We start from the raw sequence: 25,450 nt of genomic DNA on the forward strand, positions 1-25,450 counted from the left end.
AATGGCCTGGCACTATAACAGCTAAATTTATATGGTTTTGTGCAAGTACAATTTGAACCTCACTAAAACGTCCCTGTAACTTGTTTTCTTACCAAAAATATATATATATATGTGTGTGTGTGTGTGTGTTTGTGTGTGTGTATGTATATATATATATATGTATATATATATACAGTATATATATATATATTAGCTGAAAAAAACTAAGGTTAGGTGAAATATTGCGTAACAATGTAATGTTTGATATTCTGAAATCCACAGTTCACCAGTTACAGTTATCTCAAGTATAATAATAACTCGCGCCCCACCATGCACAGTTGTCTCATCAATAATTTCACTGCAAATTTTGCAGTGATATTATCAATGATATGATAGAAGATGTCATGGGTGGTATAATATGTGAGGTAATTAGCAGTATGTGGGCGATGGTGCGACTATAAGTTGCACCATCGCCATACACTGCTAATTACCTTAGTGCATGAGTTATAGTTATAGTTTGAGATATATTAGAGATAACTATATTTGGTGGATTTCTGAGGTTTTAGAGTTGAAAACATTATGGTGGTCATTACAACCCTGGAGGACGGTGTTAAAGCGGTGGTAAGACCGCCAACAGGCCGGCGGTAAAAAAAAATGAATTACGACCGTGGCGGAAACCGCCAACAAAGACAGCCACTTTAGCACTCCGACCGCCATGGTGGTACAGACAAACAGCTTGGCGGTCACCGCCAACAGACAGGCGGAAGTCAAAGTACCGCCCACAGTATCACAACCTACCAATCCACCACCTTTTCCGGGGCAGATTCACCGCGGACAAAAACACAGCGGAAACAGGACTTCGAAGGGATAACGCTCACCTCTACACACCCCACGAGGAATCCGGACGCCATGGAACCAGAGCTGCCTATTTTTCCAGCCCTCATCTTCTTGCTCCTCTACCAGAAGCACGAACGCCAGTGGCGAAGCCAATGGTGAGTACTGCACCTACGACACAGGGGAGGGGGAAGGTAAAAAACAGGGACACACACACGCAACACCCCCACCTCCACCCACACCCACTACAACACACACACACTAATACAGCATGATACATTACAATTACACCCCCCAAACCTCCCAGAAGAATGCAAAGACAGAAGTAAATGAGTGTAACTATGTAATATATTAAAATCAAGTACGCAAAATTATATATATATATCATAACCAAAATATACACCAAGCTTAGTAGTCCAGGTAGTGCTCCAATGAAGTACGTGGAACACTGGGCCCACACGGTATGGGCGAGGCCTACACAAGATCCCCAACCATGACGGAGAGAACACTGCAGGGGCATCAGAGAGCAAGAAAACAGGCATCTCAGGGGGAGGGAAAGGGGGGGGGGCACCTCATCAGGTTGAGTGCACGAAGCCAACTCCATGAGGGGGCCACATGCCCACTGTTCCATCCTGGGGAGTGCAAAGCCACAGTCTCTCAAGTCTCTACAGTGGGTGGGTTGCCCACTGTTCTATCCTGGGGAGTGCAAAGCCACAGTCTCTCAAGTCTCTACAGTGGGTGGGTTGCCCACTTCTGCATCCTGGGGAGTGCAAAACCACAGTCTCTCAAGTGGATAACAGTCTCCACTGGTTCTGGAGGGGGCCTTTTGCCCAGAGTGCTACATCCTGCTAAGGACAGAGGTAGTGGATGTATCTCTCCACTGGTTCTGGAGGGGGTCTTGTGCCCAGAGTGCTACTTCCTGCTAAGGACAGAGGTAGTGGATGTATCTCTCCACTGGTTCTGGAGGGGGCCTTGTGCCCAGAGTGCTACATCCTGCTAAGGACAGAGGTAGTGGATGTATCTCTCCACTGGTTCTGGAGGGGGCCTTGTGCCCAGAGTGCTACATCCTGCTCGTGTCTGACTCAGTAGCGTCAGTGCCCTTGGCGCTCATGGGCCAGCGGTGCTTGAGGGCGGCGGTGCCCTGTTCAGCGGTGCTTGAGGCGGCGGGGCCCTGTTCAGTGGTGCTTGAGGCGGCGGGGCCCTGTTCAGCGGTGCTTGAGGCGGCGGTGCTCTGTTCAGCGGTGCTTGAGGCGGCGGGCCCAGTTCAGCGTTGCTTGAGGCAGCGGGCCCTGTTCAGCGGTGCTTTAGGCGGCGGCTCCTTTGCAGTGACTCAGCTGCTGGCGTTCCTCTCTGTCCCAGCGGGGCATGTGCTGGCGGTCCTCTCTGTCCCAGGGGGGCTTGTGCTGGCAGTCCTCTCTGTCCCAGCGGGGCTTGTGATGGCGGTCCTCTCTGTCCCAGCGGGGCTTGTGCTGGCGGTGGCCTCCTAGGCAGCAGGGATGATGTCCCAGTGGGGCTTGTGCTGGCGGTCCTCTCTGTCCCAGCGGGGCTTGTGCTGGCGGTGGCCTCCTGGGCAGCAGGGATGATGATGGCGGTGGCCTCCTGGGCAGCGGGGATGATGTCGGTGGCGTCCTGGGCAGCGGGGATGATGATGGCAGTGGCCTCCTGGGCAGCGGGGATGATGGCGGTCTCCTCCGCCGCGCTGCACTTCTCAGACTTTCCTGGTTTCTTGTGGCCCTTCTCCACCTTGGAAGGTGTCGCAGCTGACTCCACACTCCCACCGGGACCCCAACTTCTGATGCTTGACAGGTGGGGGACTGTCCGTGCCACACTGGCTGCCCTGGTGGCTGGTGCACTCCAGATTCCGGTGACTACAGGCACCACTGGTCCCAGAGATGTTGTGGCTGAGGTGCTAGGTTGGGACCTGGAAAGTCGGGATCTAGGAGACGGACGGGGTGGGGGAGGTGTGGGAAAGAGATCAAGGTTGGACAGGAAAAGTTTTTGGGAGACACTGGGACGGGTAGCTGTAGGGGGTTTGGGAGTTGAGGAAGAGGTTGTGGTTGTAGGAGGTGGTCGTTTGGTGACTGGGTGAAGGTGCATGCGCTGGAGGTTGTCGTGAGGTGGTTGGCTGTTGGGTGGGTGTGTGCCTGCGTTTGTGTATCTTGGCAGGTGGCGTCACAGACACACTGGGAGAGGACACAGAGGACGTGTGAATGGTAGTGGGGGTGATGACTGCACGTGAGCAGGGTGTGGTGGTGGGTGTGCTGGTGATGACAGTAGTGGCTGTAGATGTAGTGCATGCAGGTGTGAGAGTAGACAAGACTGGGAGGGAGGAGGGAGACGAGGAGGAGGGGGACACAGTGGAGGCAGTGGATGTTGGTGTGTCTGCATGTGTGTGATGCTTGCATGAGTGCCTGTGGGAAGTGTGGTGCTTATGTTTGCCTGAGCTTCCCTTGTGTGTTGACGTGTGTGCCTGCTGGTCTGAAGGTGTGCTTGGGCTAGGCTGGGGTACAGGGGATTGGGTCTGGGTGGAGGAAGTTGGAGGGGGGAGGCTAGACACAGGGACAATGGCTGCCATCAGTGCTGAGGCCAGAGTCTGAAAAGCTCGTTGAAGGTCCGCCTGACCAGAATGAATGCCCTCCAGGAATGCATTGGTTTGTTGCAACTGCCTTTCGACACCCTGGATGGCATTCAAAATGGTAGACTGCCCAACAGTGAGGGACCTGAGGAGGTCAATGGCCTCCTCACTGAGGGCAGCAGGGGTGACTGGGGCGGGGCTGAGGTGCCTGGAGCGAAGGTGATGCCCACCCTCCGGGGTGAGCGGGCACGGGGCAAAGGCTGAGGGGCTGCTGGGAGGACGGTGCTGGTAGGGGGGGTGGCGGCTGTACCTGTAGATGCGGGGGGCACATATGTTGCCTCCACCACAAGGGAGCTCCCATCAGAGGACGAGTCCGTGTCGCTGGTGTCAGCTCCTGTCCCCGCCGTGGAGCTCCCCTCGCCCTCCGTCCCACTGGTGAACTACGAGTCCGTAGTCTCGCCCTCCATAGACATGTGGGATGCAGCTCCCTCGTGCTCCGGTGCCACTGCTCCTCCGCCTGATGATGCTAACGCACACAAGAACAGGGAGACCACAAAAAGGGGACGACGACAGAAGAAAGACATGTTGAGTGCATGCATTACCGCTACCGTTGGCCGACACGACAGACACAGAAGCCCCCTGCACTACGCTGCGCTCTTGGGCTCCACTGTTCAATCCCTGGGAAATGGCCTACTAGGCTATGGACGACATCTGCACACATGGATGACACAGGGGCATGACTAGGTCTACTTGGCACTCTACAGTGGTGGGGTGGGGTGCCACATGGCCTGCCTTACGGAGGGACCTTGCCTACTAAACTCGCCCTGGCCTAGGGGAACCCACAGCCCACCTCCCCCACCCAGACCCCTCCACTGCGTGCAAACTCAGCAGGATGAGAGTGTACTCACCCCCTTGTGGCTGCTCTGATGCCCTCAAGCACTCATCCAACTCTGGGTACACCACCACCAGGATCCTGAACATCAGGGGGTTCATGGTGCGACGGGCACCCCTCCCACGTTGGGAGGCCATCCCCAGCTGAGCCTCCGCTGTCTTCTTGCTCCAGCGGCAAATGTCCTCCCATCTTTTCCGTCAGTGGGTGCTCCGTCTGTGGTAGACCCCTAGGGTCCGGACGTCCTTGGTGATGGCACGCCAAATATGTTTTTCCTGGTGGGCGCTGACCTACATGATTTATACAGGGGGAAGAGAAACTTATTACCAACTGCACCGTCACAGTCATTGGCCCCCATCCCTACCCTTGCCATGTGGCACATGCACACACCGTCGTTTCATGCATGCCGCACTCTCCCCCCCCACTTCTTACATCCACCTCTCCACACAGGCATAGCCCATACAGCATGCTCCCAGTCTACTTACCTGTTTGTCTGGAGGACCATAGAGTAGCATGTACTGGGGGAGGACCCCATCCACGAGTTTCTCCAACTCCTCCGATGTGAAGGCAGGGGCCCTTTCCCCAGACACTCGAGCCATTGTCTCTTCCAGACCGAGGTCACAGCAGCACTTGCAGTGTAGGTCCTCTCCTGTCGAAGATCATGTATTGAGTGATTGAACAGATAGAAAATGGCAGTCACGTCCGTGGCGGTGCGTACCGTCACCGCCGGCGTACATCGTCATTGGCTCCTGGGACCCATAGGGTCCAATGTTAACCAATGCAGCATTGCGCTGCGGTCTTCGACCGCCTACCGCAACGGTGTACAATGCCAGCGCAGTTACCTCACATCCCATTGTCCCACTTTAGAGGTCAGGCAGCCCACATGGCTTCATTTGTAACTGCGTCACACATACCTAGGCCTAGACTCAACACACATACAGGCCACTTTTCGGATTATGATTCATGTTCTGTGTAAGCTGTGGGTACGTACCTCTGAGTTGGTTGACTATGTGCTCGCTGTTGTCCTTCATAGGCACTGTCCGCTGGGACATGTGAGGAGATGGCGGCATCCTCCGGTGTACAGACCGCTGTTGGACCTATCGACAATGGAGGAAAGACATGTGATCATCACATACAGGCTTGACTGTGCCACAATCCAGGAACTGTGTACCCAGGTGGAGCCAGACCTGATGTCAGCTATCCGCCATCCCACAGGATCCCTCCTCAAGTGCAGGTGCTGTCAGTGCTCCATTTCCTTGCAAGTGGGTCATTTCAAACAACAGTGACCATAGCATCAGGGATGTCCCAGCCTATGTTTTCCAACGTGTTTTCCAGAGTGTTGTCTGCCCTGCTGAAATACATGCGCAGCTACATCGTTTTCCCTCAGGTGGAGGATTTGCCTACAGTGAAAGGTGATTTCTATGCCCTGGGACATATCCCCAACATCATAGGTGGCATTGATGGGACACATGTGGCTTTGGTCCCCCCGCAGGAGTGAACAGGTGTACAGAAACTGGAAGAGTTATCATTCTATGAATGTGCCCATGGTATGTTTGGCAGACCAGTACATCTCCCATGTGAATGCCAAGTTCCCTGGCTCAGTGCATGACGCATACATCCTGCGGAATAGCAGCATCCCTTATGTGATGGGTCAACTCCAGAGGCACCGTGTGTGTCTATTAGGTGAGCACCTGGAAGCAAGTCAGTGGGAATGGTTGTCTGGGGTTATTCCTACAGGGTGACAAAGTGGGACAGAAAGATGACATTCAGGGTGGTCTAATTTCTTGGCGGGGATTTTGGCATCGTTCTCTGTCTTTGTCCTGGATCTCAGGGACCGTTTGCGGGGTGGTTCTCCCTCTACAGGGGGTGGGGTGCTGGTCCTGTGGCGGGGCATCCTGTCCACTAGCGCCGGCGGAGGTGGTGGGCAGTTCATCGTCCAGGCTAGTGTCAGGGGCCCCTTGTTGTGCCACTGTGCCCCTCCTGGTGTTGAGTACTTCCTTCAGCACCCTACGTTGGTGCCCAGGGTGGAATTGATGGCTCTGAGTTCCTCCCTGAAGCCCAAATACTGTTCCTCCTGCAGGCGCTGGGTCTCCTGAAACTTGGCCAGTACCGTTTCCATCGTCTCCTGGGAGTGGTGGTAGGCTCCCATGATGTTGGAGAGGGCCTCGTGGAGAGTCGGTTCCCTTGGCCTGTCCTCCCCCTGTTGCACAGCAGCCCTCCCAGTTCCCCTGTGTTCCTGGGCCTCCGTCCCCTGGACCGTGTGCCCACTGCCACTGCCCCCAGGTCCCTGTTGTTGTTGGGGTGGTGGGTTAGCCTGGGTTCCCTGTAGTGGTGGACTCACTGCTGATTGACGTGTCCTGGGGACAGAGGTATGGGCCTGCTGGGTGGATGCTGTGCTGGTATTTCCAGAGGGGGGAAGCTCTCTAGTGGCCTGTGACTGTGTGATGGGAACCGAATGTCGCGAGGTCGCCAATGGGCTGGGCTGGTCATCTAGATCCAGTTGGACAGAGCTGCTGTCATCACTGTGGGCCTCTTCTGTTGGTGGTGTGGACATGTCTGGACCCTCTTGTGCGGTGACGTTGGGTAGGGGTCCTGCAGGGGTGTAAAAGCATGATTATTGCATCTGTGTTTGCCATGGTGTGCAATGGGTGGGTGACCGTGTACCCCAGTGCTTGCATTCCTGTGTGGGACCATGTGTGATGATGGTTTAGGGGGGTGTATGGGTTTGTGCAGTGGGCATGCTTTGGTGTTGGTTGTCCATGCTTTGTAGTTGCATGCAGGGCTTGGTGTTGGGATGTGTGGTTTGCGATATTGGGACATTTGTGAGGAGTTGGAGTGATGGGGGTGAGGGTGGGGGTATGTGATGGCATGCATGTAGGGTGGGGGATGTAATAGTTAAGATTTGACTTACCAGGGTCCATTCCCCCTGCTACTCCTGCGAGGCCCTCAGGATGCAGAATCGCCAAGACCTGCTCCGCCCATGTTGTTAGTTGTGGGGGAGGAGGTGGGGGTCCGCCGCCAGTCCGCTGAACCGCAAGGTGGTGTCTTGAGACCACGGAACGCACCTTCCCCCGTAGGTTGTTCCACCTCTTCCTAATGTCATTCCTATTTCTTGGGTGCTGTCACACTGCGTTGACCCTGTCCACTATTCTTCGCCTTAGCTCCATCTTCCTTGCAATGGAGGTGTGCTGCACTTGTGATCCGAATAGCTGTGGCTCTACCCGGACGATTGCCTCCACCATGACCTTGAGCACGTCCTCCGAGAACCTGGGGTGTCTTTGCCGTGCCATGGGGTGGTGTGGGTGATGTGTGGGGTGGTGTGTGTGGTGATAAGTGTGCTGATATGTAGTGGTATGTTGTGTGAGGTGCGTGGAAGTTATGTGGGTGATGGTTTGGTGTGCCTGTGGATGCTAGTATTGTTGATGGTGGTGTCTCTCTCTGGCCTTCTCTCAGTGATTCTGGTCGTAGGGGTTTGTGGGTGGTGTGGGTGTGTGTTTTATAATATATTGGGTGTGTGGGAGTGGTGTGTGTATGTGTATCAGGTGTGTGTATTTGGAATTGTCCAATGTGGCTGTGTTTTGTAAGTGTGTGTGTATTTTGAGCGCGGCGCAGTGTACCACCAATGGAATACTGCGGTTGAAAGACCGCCACGTGGATTCGTGGGTTGTGATAGTGTGGACGTATTTCTGTTGGCGTGATGGTGGAGGTTTTGTTTTCACCAGTTTACCACTGACCTTTGGTGTGGCGGACTAGTGTGGGTGTCTGAATTTTGGCGGATTCCGTGCTGTGGGTCATAATAGGGTTGGCGGATTTCCGCGGGCGCGGCGGTGTGTTGGTGGTGTTCTGCATGGCGGTAAGCGTCTTTTACCACCAATGTTGTAATGACCGCCTATGTTGTTAATGAACATTGCACCTATCTATAATGTTACTTTAACCTGTGGTGTTTTCAGTGAATTTCCTCTGGGCACCCACCATAGTATTGTTTGAGGTCATGGGGCGGGGGAGCCCCAAGGCACCTACGGACCCAGCTAGATCCTCACAGTCAGTAGAAGCCCTATGTTGCTCCTGCGCACAGGGAGCAGCTAATATTGTTGCTCCCTGTGGGCGGGAACAATATTTAGATCTGCTTCCTTGTCTGCATCACTGTGGGCAGGGAAACAGATCTCAAGCCGACTACCAGGTGGGTGGAGCATTTTTGAAGCCCCCTCCAAATGGGAGCGGACTTGGTGTTGCTCCTGCTTGGCAGAAGATTTGAAAATTCTTCCACGAAGCAGGAGCAAGGAAAATGTCACTTACCCAGTGTACATCTGTTCGTGGCATTAGTCGCTGCAGATTCACATGCTGTGCATAGTCCGCCGTCTGGTGTTGAGTCGGAGTGTTACAAGTTGTTTTTCTTCGAAGAAGTCTTTTCGAGTCACGAGACCGAGGGACTCCTCCCACTTTGGTTCCATTGCGCATGGGCGTCGACTCCATCTTAGATTGTTTTCCCCGCAGAGGATGAGGTAGGAGTTGTGTATGCTAATAATAGTGCCCATGCAATGGAATAAATACGTATGTACAAAATGAAGGTTTAATGTAATATATTTACAAATGTACAAATGTTCAAGATCTACTTCTAAACGGCTACAGGCTCCCGGGGAGGAGGGTGGGCGCATGTGAATCTGCAGCGACTAATGCCACGAACAGATGTACACTGGGTAAGTGACATTTTCCGTTCGGTGGCATGTGTAGCTGCAGATACACATGCTGTTCATAGACTAGTAAGCAGTTATCTCCCCAAAAGCGGTGGTTCAGCCTGTAGGAGTGGAAGTAGTTTGAAATAAAGTTCCTAGTACGGCTTGACCTACTGTGGCCTGTTGTGCAGATAACACATCTACACAGTAGTGTTTAGTAAATGTATGAGGCGTAGACCATGTTGCTGCCTTACATATTTCGGTCATTGGAATATTTCCGAGAAAGGCCATAGTAGCACCTTTCTTTCTGGTTGAGTGTGCCTTTGGTGTAATAGGCAGTTCTCTTTTTGCTTTAAGATAGCAGGTTTGGATGCACTTTACTATCCATCTGGCGATACCTTGTTTTGAAATTGGATTTCCTGTATGAGGTTTTTGAAAGGCAATAAACAGTTGTTTTGTCTTCCTAATTTCCTTTGTCCTGTCAATGTAGTACATTAGCGCTCTTTTGATGTCTAATGTATGTAGTGCTCTTTCAGCTATTGAATCTAGCTGTGGGAAGAACACTGGTAATTCCACTGTTTGGTTTAAGTGGAATGGTGAGATAACCTTTGGTAAGAATTTTGGATTTGTTCTTAGAACGACCTTATGTTTGTGTATTTGAATAAATGGTTCTTGTATGGTAAACACCTGTATTTCACTTACTCTTCTTAGAGATGTGATGGCAATGAGAAATGCAACTTTCCACGTTAAGTATTGCATTTCACAAGAATGCATGGGTTCGAAAGGTGGACCCACGAGCCTTGTCAAGACAATGTTGAGGTTCCATGAAGGAACAGGTGGTGTCCTTGGTGGTATAATTCTCTTTAGGCCCTCCATAAACGCTTTAATGACAGGTATTCTAAATAGGGAAGTTGAATGAGTAATCTGCAGGTAAGCAGATATTGCTGCGAGATGTATTTTTATGGAAGAGAAAGCTAGATTTGATTTTTGTAAATGTAGTAAATATCCTACTACATCTTTTGGAGATGCATGCAATGGTTGGACTTGATTATTATGGCAGTAACAAACAAATCTTTACCATTTACTTGCATAGCAGTGTCTAGTGGATGGTCTTCTAGCTTGTTTTATGACCTCCATACACTCTTGTGTAAGGTTTAAGTGTCCAAATTCTAGGATTTCAGGAGCCAAATTGCTAGATTCAGTCATCACTGGGTTTGGATGCCTGATCTGTTGTTTGTGTTGTGTTAACAGATCTGGCCTGTTGGGTAGTTTGACATGAGGTACTACTGACAGGTCTAGTAGTGTGGTATACCAAGGTTGTCTTGCCCATGTTGGTGCTATTAGTATGAGTTTGAGTTTGTTTTGACTCAATCTGTTTACTAGATATGGAAGGAGAGGGAGAGGGGGAAAAGCGTACGCAAATATCCCTGACCAATTCATCCATAGAGCATTGCCTTGAGATTCGCGGTGTGGGTACCTGGATGCGAAGTATTGGCATTTTGCGTTTTTTTTTGTTGCAAATAGATCTATTTGAGGTGTTCCCCAAATTTGGAAGTAAGTGTTCAGGATTTGGGGGTGAATTTCCCATTCGTGGACCTGTTGGTGATCCCGAGAGAGATTGTCTGCTAGCTGGTTCTGGATCCCTGGAATAAACTGTGCTATTAGGCGAATGTGGTTGTGAATTGCCCAATGCCATATTTTTTGTGTTAGGAGACACAACTGTGTCGAGTGTGTTCCCCCCTGTTTGTTTAAATAATACATTGTCGTCATGTTGTCTGTTTTGACAAGAATGTATTTGTGGGTTAACATTGGTTGGAATGCTTTCAACGCTAGAAATACTGCTAACAATTCTAGGTGATTTATATGAAACTTTCTTTGATGTACGTCCCATTGTCCTTGTATGCTGTGTTGATTGAGGTGTGCTCCCCACCCTGTCATGGAAGCATCTGTTGTTATTACGTGTTGTGGCACTGGGTCTTGGAAAGGCCGCCCTTTGTTTAAATTGGTACTGTTCCACCATAGAAGCAAGATGTATGTTTGGCGGTCTATCAACACCAGATCTAGAAGTTGACCCTGTGCATGTGACCATTGTGATGCTAGGCACTGTTGTAAGGGCCGCATGTGCAATCTTGCGTTTGGGACAATGGCTATGCATGAGGACATCATGCCTAGGAGTTTTAATACCATCTTTGCGTGTATCTTTTGTGTTGGATACATAGCTTGTATCACCTTGTGAAAATTTTGAACCCTTTGTGGACTTGGAGTGGCTATCCCTTTTGTTGTGTTGATTGTCGCTCCTAAGTATTGCTGTGTTTGACGAGGCAAAAGGTGTGACTTTGCATAGTTGATGGAGAAACCTAGTTTGTAAAGGGTTTGTATAACATAATCTGTGTGGTGTGAACACTTTGTTAGCGAGTTGGTTTTGATTAACCAATCGTCTAGGTACGGAAACACGTGTATTTGCTGCCTCCTGATATGTGCAGCTACTACTGCTAGACATTTTGTAAAGACTCTTGGTGCTGTTGTTATTCCGAATGGCAACACTTTGAATTGGTAATGTATTCCTTTGAAAACGAACCTTAGGTATTTCCTGTGCGAGGGATGTATCGGTATATGGAAATACGCGTCTTTTAGATCTAACGTTGTCATGTAGTCTTGCTGTTTCAGTAGTGGTATTACGTCTTGTAACGTGACCATGTGAAAGTGGTCTGATTTGATGTAGGTGTTTTCGTGTTCTGAGAACTAATATTGGTCTCAGAGTTTTGTCCTTTTTTGGTATTAGAAAGTACAGTGAGTATACTCCTGTGTTCTTTTGTGTTTTTGGTACTAATTCTATTGCTTCTTTTTGCAGTAATGCTTGAACTTCTAGTCCTAGAAGGTCTATATGCTGTTTTGACATATTGTGTGTTTTTGGTGGGACATTTGGAGGGAGTTGGAGAAATTCTATGCAATAACCATGTTGGATAATTGCTAAGACCCAAGTGTCTGTTGTTATTTCTTCCCATGATTTGTGGAACTGGCTTAGTCTTCCCCCCACTGGTGTTGTGTGAAGGGGTTGTGTGACCTGTGAGTCACTGTTTATTTGGAGGGTTTTTTGGACCTTGAAACTTTCCCCGGTTTCTTGGGAATTGGCCCCCTTTGTATTGGCCCCAAAAGCCACCCCTTTGATATTGTCCCTGGTAGGGAGGTGGTCTTGGTTGTGAGGTGCTGGCTTCTGTGGCTTGAGCTCGAAAACCTCCTCTGAAAGTAGTTTTGCGAAATGTGCCAAATGTGCCTGTGCCCTGCGGGGAATAGAGTGCGCCCATGGCTTTAGCTGTGTCAGTGTCCTTTTTTAATTTTTCAATTGCAGTGTCCACTTCTGGGCCAAACAATTGCTGTTCATTGAACGGCATATTGAGCACTGCCTGTTGTATCTCAGGTTTGAAGCCGGATGTGCGCAACCATGCGTGCCTCCTTATTGTTACAGCAGTATTTATTGTTCTTGCAGCTGTATCTGCTGCATCCATAGAAGAACGGATTTGGTTGTTGGATATATTCTGTCCCTCTTCAACCATTTGTTTTGCCCGTTTCTGGAATTCTTTGGGGAGGTGCTCGATGAGATGCTGCATCTCGTCCCAATGGGCTCTGTCATATCGCGCTAGGAGTGCTTGCGAGTTGGCGATGCGCCATTGATTTGCAGCTTGTGCTGCAACCCTTTTCCCCGCTGCATCAAACTTGCGGCTCTCCTTGTCAGGAGGTGGTGCGTCGCCTGATGTGTGCGAGTTGGCTCTTTTACGAGCTGCTCCTACGACAACTGAATCTGGTGTCAGTTGTGATGTAATAAAAGCAGGGTCTGTGGGCGGTGCCTTGTATTTCTTCTCCACCCTTGGAGTTATTGCTCTGCTTTTAACTGGCTCCTTAAAAATTTGTTTAGCGTGCCTTAGCATTCCCGGGAGCATAGGAAGGCTTTGATAATTGCTATGGGTGGAGGACAGGGTGTTAAAGAGGAAGTCATCCTCGATAGGCTCTGAATGTAGCGATACATTATGAAACTCTGCTGCCCTAGCTACCACCTGTGCATATGCTGTACTGTCCTCAGGTGGTGAGGGCTTAGTGGGGTACGACTCAGGGCTATTGTCCGATACTGGAGCGTCATAGAGATCCCATGCGTCCTGATCATCTTGGCTCATGGTGGTATGTGCTGGTGATTGTGGCGGAGTCTGTGCCGGCGATATATGAGTTGCCGGCGGTGGAGAGGGTGGTGGAGTTACCTTCTTTACCACTTTTGCTTGTGGTGTCTTTTCTTGTTGTTGGAAATCTAGTTTCCTTTTTCTTCTGATTGGGGGAAGAGTGCTGATCTTCCCTGTACCACTTTGTATAAAGATCCGCTTTTGCGTGTGATCTACATCTGTTGTTTGTAATTCCTCCTCAAATCTGTGTCTTTGTAGTTGGGAGGACAGTGATTGTTCCTCTGAGTAGGAACTGGCTTTCGGTACGGTTGCTGGGCGTTTGTGCACCGAAACCGTGTCTTTTGTTGTTTTCGGCTCCGACGAGATCTTTCTCTTTTTCGGTGTCGTACCCTCTCGGTGTCGACCATCTTCGGTGCCGCTATCTCTGTGCTGAGCAGCTTCGGTGCCGATGTCTCTGTGCCGAGCAGCCTCGGTGCCGCTGTCTCGGTGTCGACCCTTTTGTGCGGCACTTTCTCGGTCCCGAGATTGCTGCGTGCCTGTGTCTCGACCTGAGTCGGACGATCTCGGCACCAGCTCGCCCTTTTTCGGTGCCGATGGACGGTCACCTACTTTATGGGTTGAGCCATGGCCTGTTGGCAGTGGCGTCCCCTGGGCTTTGTCTGTTTTTTCGTGTGTTCTTTCTTTCGACGTCTTACTCACGGTTGGTTGCTGTCGACGTCGAATTCTTCGGATTCCGAATCGCGGATGGAGAAAGTTTCTTCTTCTTCTTCCTCCTCGAACCCTTGTTGTCCTGTCGGCGTGGAAGCCATCTGTAACCTCCTGGCTCTTTGGTCCCTGAGCGTTTTTCTCGACCGAAACGCGCGACAGGCCTCACACAACTCTTCCTTGTGCTCGGGGGACAGGCACAAGTTACAGACCAAATGTTGGTCTGTATAAGGATATTTACTGTGGCATTTAGGACAGAATCGGAACGGGGTCCGTTCCATCAGTCTCGATGTTGCACGCAGTCGGGCCGACCAGGCCCCGACGGGGGATCGAAAATACCCCGAAGGGTTACCGGAGCTCTTTAAGGCTCGGTGTCGATTTGCCCTAACTATCCCGATACCGAACGAAACAATACCGACAAATTTTCCGTTGATTCTGACTAACTTTCCGACCCGAAACACGGAGCGAAAAGGAACACGTCCGAACCCGATGGCGGAAAAAAAACAATCTAAGATGGAGTCGACGCCCATGCGCAATGGAACCAAAGTGGGAGGAGTCCCTCGGTCTCGTGACTCGAAAAGACTTCTTCGAAGAAAAACAACTTGTAACACTCCGACCCAACACCAGACTATGCACAGCATGTGTATCTGCAGCTACACATGCCACCGAAAACACTGTTTTCCCTGCCTGCACCAGTGTGGGCAGGGAAACCGCTACATCCCAGGGGATGGGCACCCCTGGACATAGCCTGTGAGCTGGCCCTGGTAGGATGGGGTTTCAAGGGACATTGAGGGCTCAGGGAGGCTGGGCTCCAGAGGATGCGGTCCCTGTGGCTGAACTCAGCCTGGGGATGGGGGCTGTGTTGCTGTCCTCCCCCCTCTGCTCATGTGACCTGGCCCCAGGGGACGGTGTAAATTTGTTCAGTAGTTTAGGCTGTAGCTATGTCTAAAGTTCCTATGGGAAAATTAATTGGGAAAATGCATTTTGGGCCTCCCCTTTTTACTCTTTTCTCAGCTCCCACTTGATGGATAACTTTGATTGGTCTACAGATCTACGGATCCTTCTCAATTTTACATGGGGGTCGGGCTGAGTGCCATGGTAGATCCATGTATCAGCCAAAAAACATTTAGGCAATTTTTTTTTAACATAAGGAGTACCTCACAGACCTCTCCATGTTTCCTACGGACTCAAGATACCTCTATCCTGACCCCTTAAGTAATTTCTCACTGGGGCCCAGTCAAGAAACAAAACGGCTTTTGCAACTTTCCTTTCAGGTTGTGGCTAGCCAATCAGGGCATTGCTTTTGGGATCGAAGGATCCACTAGAGATCTGCTTCCCTAGCTATCTATAATTTTTCCCTTTAATAACTTCAAAACTACTGAATAGATGTGCACCAAATTACAAAAATAAATCTTTCTCGACCAAGATCTAGGTTTCTTTCAAATTTGGTGCAATTCCATTCAGCAGTTCAGGCTGTAGCAATGTCTAAAAATTGCAAAATTCCTATAGGCAATGCATAGGGAAAAAAATGTTTTGCCCTCTTCCCCTTTTTCTTGGCCTTCATTTGATGAATCACCCCAAAACTTTCCACACATCTCCTAAAGTGGGTGGCAAACTAGTTTTGAAAATGTCCTGAACATTTGGTAAACTGCACCAAAGTTACTAGCGAAACAAAAATGCTGCATCAATGGGAACATTATTCCTAACTATAACTACCTACTGGCTATCTCTAGTAGGTGATATAATATATATATATATATATATGGAAAATGTCACTTACCCAGTGTACATCTGTTCGTGGCATGAGATGCTGCAGATTCACATGCTGTGCATTATCCTGCCATCTAGTGTTGGGCTCGGAGTGTTACAAGTTGTTTTTCTTTGAAGAAGTCTTTTCGAGTCACAAGACCGAGGGCACCCCACCCTTTCGGCTCCATTGCGCATGGGCGTCGACTCCATATTAGATTGTTTTTCCCGCAGAGGGTGAGGTAGGAGTTGTGAATATACTAAATGTGCCCATGCAATGGAGTAGGTATGTATGTACATAATGTGTATTAAAATAATATTTATTTACAAATTTACAGTTTTTATCCAACTTCTAACGGCTACAGGCACCCGGGGAGGTGGGAGGGCGCATGTGAATCTGCAGCTTCTCATGCCACGAACAGATGTACACTGGGTAAGTGACATTTTCCGTTTGATGGCATGTGTAGCTGCAGATACACATGCTGTGCATAGACTAAAAAGCAGTAATCTCCCCAAAAACGGTGGCTTAGCCTGTAGGAGTTGAAATTGTTTGAAATATTGTTCTTAATACAGCCTGTCCTACTGTGGCTTGTTGTGTTGTTAGCACATCTACACCGTAATGCTTCGTGAATGTATGAGGCGTAGACCAGGTGGCTGCCTTACAAATTTCTGTCATAGGTATATTTCCCAGAAAAGCCATTGTGGCGCCTTTTTTCCTAGTGGAATGTGCTCTTGATGCAATAGGTAAAGCTCTTTTTGCTTTAATATAGCAAGTTTGAATACATTTTACTATCCATCTGGCAATGCCTTGTTTGGATATAGGATTACCTGCATTAGGTTTTTGGAAGGCTACGAACAATTGTTTTGTTTTACGAAATTGTTTTGTTCTGTCAATGTAATACATTAGTGCTCTTTTTATGTCTAGTGTATGTAAGGCTCTTTCAGCTACTGAGTCTGGTTGTGGAAAGAAGACTGGGAGTTCCACTATTTGGTTTAGGTGGAATGGTGATATAACCTTTGGTAGGAATTTGGGATTTGTACGGAGAACCACTTTATGTTTATGTATTTGTATAAAGGGTTCTTGTATAGTAAATGCTTGAATCTCACTTACTCTTCTAAGTGATGTGATAGCTATTAGAAAGGCTACTTTCCAAGTTAAGTATTGCATTTCACAAGAGTGCATGGGTTCAAATGGTGGTCCCATGAGTCGTGTTAATACAATATTAAGGTTCCACGAAGGTACTGGTGGTGTTCTCGGGGGTATGATTCTTTTTAATCCCTCCATAAATGCTTTTATGACTGGGATTCTAAAAAGCGATGCTGAATGTGTAATCTGCAGATAGGCAGATATTGCTGTGAGATGTATTTTAATTGAAGAGAATGCTAGCTTAGACTTTTGTAAGTGTAATAATTAGCTTACAATGTCCTTTGCGGAAGCATATAGTGGTTGAATTTGATTATTGTGGCAATAATGAAAAAAAAGATTCCATTTGTTTGCATAACAATGTCTTGTAGTAGGTTTTCTAGCTTGTTTAATGACCCCCCATACATTCTTGTGTAAGGTCTAAGTGCCCAAATTCTAAGACTTCAGGAGCCAGATTGCTAGATTGAGCGATGCTGGATTCGGGTGTCTGATCTGTTGTTTGTATTGAGTTAACAGATCTGGCCTGTTTGGTAATTTGATGTGAGGTACTACAGATAGGTCCAGCAGTGTTGTGTACCATGGTTGGCGAGCCCAGGTTGGTGCTATGAGAATTAGTTTGAGTTTGTTTTGACTTAGTTTGTTTACCAGATAAGGAATGAGTGGGAGAGGGGGAAAAGCGTAAGCAAATATCCCTGACCAACTGATCCATAACGCATTGCCCTTGGATTGAGGGTGTGGGTACCTGGACGCAAAGTATTGGCATTTTGCATTTTCTTTTGTTGCGAATAGGTCTACAGCAGTGTTGACTGTTCGTGCTCCTGTGTCTGCCGAGTGTAATGCAGACCTTATTTGGTTGTTGGATATTGCTTGTCCTTCTTCCACAACCTGTTGGGCACGTTTTTGGTGTTCTTTGGGCAAGTGCTGTATAATGTATTGCATCTCGTCCCAGTGTGCCCTGTCGTAGCAAACCAGCAGGGCTTGTGAGTTTGCGATTCGCCATTGATTGGCTGCCTGTGCTGCCACACGTTTGCCCGCTGCATTAAACTTCCTACTCTCTTTGTCAGGCAGTGGTGCGTCTCCTGATGATTGAGAGTTTGCCCTCTTTCTTGCTGCTCCTACAACCACCGGGTGTAAGCTGCTGTGTTATAAACACTGGGTCCGTTGGGGGAGGTTTGTATTTTTTCTCCACCCTAGGCCCTTCCTTTAACTGGGTCTTGGAAGACCTGTTTTGCATGCTTGAGCATGCCTGGGAGCATTGGCAGACTCTGGTATGAAGTGTGGGTGGATGCCAAGGTGCTGAATAGGAAATCATCCTCTATTGGCTCTGAATGCATTGCTACATTGTGGAATGTAGCTGCTTTTGATAGTACCTGCGTATATGCAGTACTGTCCTCTGGAGGTGACGGCCTTGTTGGGTAAAAATCTGGCCTGTTGTCTGATACTGGAGCATCATATAAGTCCCATGCATCCGGATCATCCTGTGTCATCCCTGTATGAGTAGGTGACTGCATTGGAGGTGCTGTTACCGGGGACAGCTGTGGTGAGTGTAGTGGAGAAGGTTGTGGAAAAAACCTGGGTGGTGGGGTTTTATCTCTTGCCACCTTTGCCTTCGGCTGCATTTCTGACTCATGAAATGCCAGCTTTCTTTTGGTTTTAATTGGAGGAAGAGTTTGTATTTTTCCAGTCTCTTTCTGGATATGCAACCTCCTTTGGGTATGGTCTGGTTCCCCCATACTTATTTCTGTGTTCATGCATTTGGCTGGAAAGTCCTTGCTCTTCTGTGTAAGAGCTTCTTTTTGGCTCCAAAGACGCTTTTTTTGGTACCAATGCTTCCGATAAAGTCTTTTTCGGTTCCGACGTTACTTTTCTCACCTTGGGTGAGTCGAACTCTTGGTGTTGAGATCGTTCGGTGCCTGAATCTCAACCGGAGTCGGATGTCTTCGGCAAGTCTTTGGCCTTTTTCGGTGCCGATGTTGGGTCACCGTCTTTTTGATGGGTTAAGCCATGGCCTGCTGGCGGTGGCATCCCCTTGGCCTTAACGATCTTTGTGTGAGTCTTGGATGGGGCAGTTTTACTCACTGTTTTCTTCATCGTCGTGGGTCGCTCACTTTCGGAATCGCCTGAGTCCGTCCCCTGGATGGAAATTCTTTCCTTCTCTTCGACGTCGAGTTGTTCTCTCGGTGTCGACGCCATTTGTAGTCTTCTGGCTCTTCGATCCCATAGGGTCTTTTTAGATCAAAACACCCGACAGGCCTCACAAGTATCCTACCTGTGTTCTGGTGATAGATACAGATTACAGACCAAGTGTTGGTCTGTATAAGGATACTTCGAGTGGCACTTCGGACAGAAGCGGAAGGGGGTCCGGTCCATTAGTTTCGTCGATGGATGCGGTCGGGCTGACCAGGCCCTGCTGAAGAGCGGAAGCCCCGAAGGGCCGCTGGAGCGCTTCTACTATCGGTGTCGATACGCTAACACTAAACCGGTACCGAGCGCGAACAATACCGTTGAATTTTCCGATATTTAACTAACTTTCCCGATTCGAAATACGGAGCGAAGAGGAACACGTCCGATCCCGATGACGGAAAGAAAACAATCTAAGATGGAGTCGACGCCCATGCGCAATGGAGCCGAAAGGGAGGAGTCCCTCGGTCTCATGACTCGAAAAGACTTCTTCGAAGAAAAACAACTTGTAACACTCCGAGCTCAACACTAGATGGCAGGATAATGCACAGCATGTGTATCTGCAGCTACACATGCCATCGAACATATATATATATATATATATATATATATATATATATATCACACCACTTTTTTCTATTGCTGGCCACCGCCGTGCTCCTGACTGAAGGGGGTGTAAACACTATGGGGAAGATTTAAGAGCCCCTAGCTTCTCCTTGCACCACATTAGCATAATTTTTTTTACGCTAATGTTGCCCGAGGCCAAAATCACTGACCCAAATTTAGAAAGTGGCACAATGCATGCATTATGCCACTTTGTAACCCCTTACGCCACGTTATGGTTGTGCCAGACATAATGTACGCAAGGGGGGCGTTACCCCGTTAGGGGGGCCGAAAAAATGGCGCAAGGAAATTTAAGAGATTTCTTTGCAGAATTGTTTGGGTACTTTTAACGTCTGCTCAGAGCAGGTGTTAAAAGTAGGCACACCATAGTTCGCAATGGGCCTCAATGGGCTTTGCAGGATTAGAGTCAACATTTTGGAGGCTAATCCTGCAAAGCACCAAACTAGCGTTTTGACGCTAGTTCCCTAACTACTAACACGGTGCGCCATCTCTTAGATATGTTGCACACATGAAAGTGTTAGGGGGGTAGGGGACCCAAGTAAAGTGGTGCTGCACTGGGTGCAGCACCACTTCTCTTAAATCTGGCCCTATGTTACATGATACTATGGTCCAGGCTTATCATGGGTTTGGGCCCTCAGGACATAGTTGGAGCCTGACCTGGAAAACTGAGCCCTCTACTGTGCTTGGCCAGGTCCCAGGGGTTTGGTAAGATAACTATAACTCGCTCCTCCATCAAGCAGATTTTTCTATTCAATCATTTTCCTGCAATTGTTACATTGATATAATGAATTATGTCATCAAAGATCTCATGATGTGATGTAAAATATGGGGTAATTAGCAGTGCATGGCGAGGATGTGAGTTATAGTTACCTTAGGGCACGAGTTATAGTTACTTGAGCTGACCATAACTATAACTGGGGAATTTCTATGTTTTTTCAAATTCTATTTCCTAACTATAACATCCCTGTAACCTGTTTTTTCAGTGAATTTCTATATTTTTTTAGACGTTAAGTAATTTTAATTGCTTTATGTTAATCCAACCACTGATGATCGTGTGCGGCTGGGGTTGGTCGCAAGGTTTGACCTGCAGCCAAGCCCTGTGGCCAACCCCCCATATGCTCAAAACCCTGCGCCAGTTGGCTGCAGGGCCTGGCTGCAGTCTACCCCTATAAGCAACCAACCCCCGTGCCACTCACAGCATACAGCCGTGCGAGGCGGGGTTGGCTGCAGCACCTAACCTGCCACCAGGCCCTGGGGCCAACACCCCATTAAGCAGCCAATCCTGCGATATGCACAGCCTTAGCAAACAATAGGGGGCATGGTAGAAATACCCTGAATCTCTAGCCTCGGTACTGGGGGTTCCCCTTGGACCCAGCCAAGGCTAAAAAGCATTTAAAAAAAATATTTTGCCACAAATTTGCGGCAGATTCATAATTTCACAGTAAAACTTTTTTTTAAAAGAACCATGCGCATGCTTCTGTGCTTGTTTTTAACAAAGCCTCCTGGTGGGCCAGGTCCTTGGGACATGCCAATACATACAAAAAAGTAAAGGAGGGGGGCATGGGGCCCCCTTCCTCAGGCTCTTATGAGCCTCATGGACCACCACTCCCCCGGGGCTTTGTTGTTATTAGGAAGAGGGCTGCGTGGACCCCCACCCTCCAATGACTCATTGACCCCAGGGGATACCACCTCCCTGGGAAGTAAAATATACAAATGGAGGGGGGGCTGCACGGACCCCCCTCCTGAGGCTTACATAGGCCCTGGGGACCACCACCTCCCCAGGGCTAACTAAAAATGTATTTGGAGGATGCACTGACTCCCCAAGCCCCGGGGACTACCTCTCTGTGGCCAAATACATTATTTAAAGTGGAAGGGAGGAATGTGCGGTCCTTTCCCTTGCCACTTACGGCCCTAGGGACCCCATTCCCCGGGGCCTGGGCCACTAGCACCCGGTTTCCCTGGCCCCACATAGGCCACCTAGTGTGCATCATCGGAGACCACGGGGGAGCCTCAAGGTCCCTGCGGTCAAAGCTGACTATTGTCCTTTTGCGGGAGCCAGCATTGCTCCTGCACACAGAGAGCTGACAGACATGTCAGCATATCTACTTGCGACAGGCACTGACCTTAGTCACCCTCTTGTGGTAGTTATAGTTGTTGCAGAGATGGAAGTGGTCTGAGTACACTCTTCAAAAGTATTAGACTTTCTCAAAGTTGTATAATATTCTGCCCCTGCAAGCAAATATATATTCTTTAAGCCAGATTCTGAAGGATTTTATAGGGGGCTAATAGGCACTCACATCAGCCACACCACACTGACCACCCTCAATATGAATAACTTTGAATTCAACCATGCAAGAATACTTCGAGTGGCACTTCGGACAGAAGCGGAAGGGGGTCCGGTCCATTAGTTTCGTCGATGGATGCGGTCGGGCCGACCAGGCCCCGCTGAAGAGCGGAAGCCCCGAAGGGCCGCTGGAGCGCTTCTACTATCGGTGTCGATACGCTAACACTAAACCGGTACCGAGCGCGAACAATACCGTCGAATTTTCGATATTTAACTAACTTTCCCGATTCGAAATACGGAGCGAAGAGGAACACGTCCGAACCCAATGACGGAAAGAAAACAATAACACTGAGAAATAAGCAATGCACTATGCATATGACACATAATACTAAATTCTCCTGCATTTATCTCACCCTGCTACTATGCTCTCCCTAACCAATCCACATACTCTTCCCTCCTACATCCCCCTTTACTCATCCCAAGCCTTTGGGTTGAGTAAATTAAGGATTTACTCAGAATTAACACTTCTGGATTTCTTTCCTCCTCCATCCCTCCATTACTCCAGTCAATCTAACTAACAAACTCTCATCCACGGCTCAAATTAACTCATAGTACTACTAAAACTGTACTCATTATTTCCCGATACTAATCCATCACTAATTCTTGTTGGGTTCCACAGTAGCGTGCTACTCACCGAAAAGCGCTTCGACGCCTAGTCAGGGGTAGTAAGCGCTATATAAATACGATTACAATACAATAAGTGTTTCTGTTCAGCATCATCACATTTTATTACTATATTTAGGACAAGAAAGCAATGACTGGTCAGTCAATAGACAGTCTCACAAACATTGATTCGTTTAACAGTCTATAATGGTGCCTTCACATTAGTCCCTTGTAAACATCCACTTATAAAAATAGAATATCATGAGACAGAAATAATGCTATCCAATCCTATATGTTACAAAATTGTTGTCAAAGAAGATTACTGTTATTAATGGTGACTATATAAACTTCAGGGATGCTATAAACTGTGCTTTTGCAAAGACAGCTAAAAATGATGGTTCCTATAAAATGATAGTTAGACTCTTCTAAGCATCATAAAACCGTAGCCTCTATATAAATAACATGTTGATATTTAATAGCCAAATTCAGAACAATAACTTAATGCTGAAATGATGGCTTATGCAGGTTATGGGTGGAAACAGAGTTCTTTTGGTCGAGAAAGATAAAGGGATAAAGAGCCTGAGCATCACAATGGTACAGCAAGTGAACAGCAAAAAGAGAGACACACAGAGATGGAACTATAAACGATAAATGTATAAACAAATAATTCCAGAGATAAAGCAGAGAATCATGAGATTGAGAGATGGAGAGGTGATTAAGGAGAAATAGAGAGAAAATAGAAAAGGCAGATAGACAAGTCGATAGGTAATAATGCATATCCTGGTTTGGCACACAGTTAAAATGTATTAGCTTTTCCTGCAAGATCTGGAAAAATGTGAGATGGTAATGGCAGAAAAGGAACCTTTAACCTGTGAGCAAGCATATTCATCAACTGCACAGTTAAACAACGGATTTACTACACTCGCCACACATATAGCCAGTATCTTTGTTCAGCTTTGTGGTAGATGAGACATGTGTTACATATACATATTCGAGCGAAGCATGCTACACTCTCATAAACGACCTACGTATCTAAAAAAATTGCAGGGAAAATGATCTCATACGTATGTATTCATTGCTCCTGGTTCTCTTGGTACACCATACGGACCACTAGACAAAGAAGTGGGCCTGGGAACCCAGGACAGTCCTTCATACAATTTCAAAGCAATTCTCATTCATTAAAACAAAATCTGTTCGCGTAACAGGGACTGTATTGGTGCTCTTCTGCAGCCCCTACTAATAGTTACTTAAAATAATAAAATCATGTCAGTACATATTTTCATTAAAAATGTTCATTAAAATGCGTAGTGCCTTCCCACTTTCTTACACACACATTTATACAAGAATAAACTGCAACACACGCGTCTTTCACTATCAAGTCTGCATCAGACAATCCGCGTTGCCCTACTATAATGCAGTCTGGTGTTCAGCAGTGAGACGAAGTGAAGTCTGTTGAGGCAACTTAAAAAGGGAGCTGTGGATACAACAGGCTGCAGTGACTACAGGTCAGTGCTGTAGAACACACTGATGACATAATACTCACTGAGGCTCTCGTTCAACTAATCCCGGGCCAGACTAACCTTTGATTTAATACCGCAGTGTCAGCTGATGTAATGGCTGTGCTTTTTTAGTTCACCATTTATGAAGTCTCTGACACTGGTAGCGATCACTTTGCCTCAGACATAGCTCTTGCTACTTCTCACTTTTCTTCACCAGTGTGTTCTGCTAACTTAGGCCCATAAGAAGGTAAAATACATTAAAACATTACAGTACCTGTATAAAAAAAATACCCATGAACGTATCATTAAAATACTCTTGAGGATAAAAATATTCAAACAATTAATTAAAATACATTTTACAGTAGGAAATTATGGTCCGACAAATTAAAATGAATTCCCAGAAGAAAATGAACAGGTGTTAATGTCTGTTTTGGTCAGCAGCAGAAATGGCCAACTTGGTTAGTGTGAAGCTTCCTCAGGAGTCCATGAGCATTGTGTGCACAAAGAGGGTGGCAGCAGCGTACTGATCTCCGTTCCTGTTCAGCAGATGGATGTGTCGGTAGCCTTGAAGGAAAGAGAAGACACAAATAAAGATTACACTTCATACTACAGCTCCTGCCACAGGGACAATTTGGGTAAAACACTATAATATCAAAAGGTACTATCAATGGCATTACTTTTCTTGCCTTCTCCAAAAAATTGCGGTCATACAGACCCCATCCCTCAGTCTACAAGCCCACCAGAGAGCAGGGGGGATTTGCCAGAGGACGCCACCACATATGCACTGTTGGCAAAAAAAAACCTGCAGGCCGGGAGGCCACCATGCTTTAGCGGACTGCTAAGCAGGGGTGCTCTCCACAGAACAAAACAGAAACGTCTCTGCACGCAGGGAGTTTCCTCCCTGTACGTCAGAGACATTCTCTTATTTCCTGTCTAGTTCCACCTTTTCTCAGGCTTTTACTGAAATGCCCTCCCGAGGTGATCACGTGTACACTGGTTTGTTCATGAGTGCAAGATATTCGTGTGCTAAGTGAAAATTGTTTGCGGGCTAGGTTGAATTTAGGTAAGCAAAATCATTTAGTGATACACAAAAGTTATGTCTAAGTTTCTAAAAAACAGGCAACTTTAAAATGAATTATGCAAGTTACTTAACACACATTGCTTACATTTAAGTATCCTTATAATGTGTGCCTAAAGGGTGTGGATTCCTGAAGGAGGTGGAATTTTTAACAGAGGGTATTTTCCTGGTGCTAAATGTTGCCTGCCAAGTGAGATTTTATTTCTGCAGCAACACTAGTGAAACTGGGAGTTCACCCAAATCTATTTGACATGTATGCAGAATTCTCTTAGCCTTCTATGTGCTTTAGCCACGATGTTAGTAGACATACAAGCTATGCGAGTAAAGTCCCATGAAGTGGAGATGGTTGCATTGGAATATACTTCTTCTCTTATTGAATTAGCGAGGAACAATAATAACGGTAAGAG

The 25,450-nt window shown here is 47.8% G+C and overlaps 1 protein-coding gene across 2 annotated transcripts in view; it reads right to left on the reverse strand.

The window, feature by feature from the left end:
- Window positions 1–22,564: 22,564 nt before the first annotated feature.
- Window positions 22,565–25,450, reverse strand: part of PLCD1 (phospholipase C delta 1) — a 325,967-nt gene continuing 323,081 nt past the window's right edge. For both annotated transcript variants that reach the window (XM_069211057.1, XM_069211056.1), the window contains exon 15: window positions 22,565–24,529. In XM_069211057.1, coding sequence (XP_069067158.1) covers window positions 24,441–24,529 — 89 coding nt within the window. In that variant the 3' untranslated portion in view covers window positions 22,565–24,440. The remainder of the gene's footprint in view (window positions 24,530–25,450) is intronic.

Source organism: Pleurodeles waltl, chromosome 10 (assembly GCF_031143425.1).
Source record: "Pleurodeles waltl isolate 20211129_DDA chromosome 10, aPleWal1.hap1.20221129, whole genome shotgun sequence".
In the NCBI taxonomy this organism is placed as follows: domain Eukaryota; kingdom Metazoa; phylum Chordata; class Amphibia; order Caudata; family Salamandridae; genus Pleurodeles; species Pleurodeles waltl.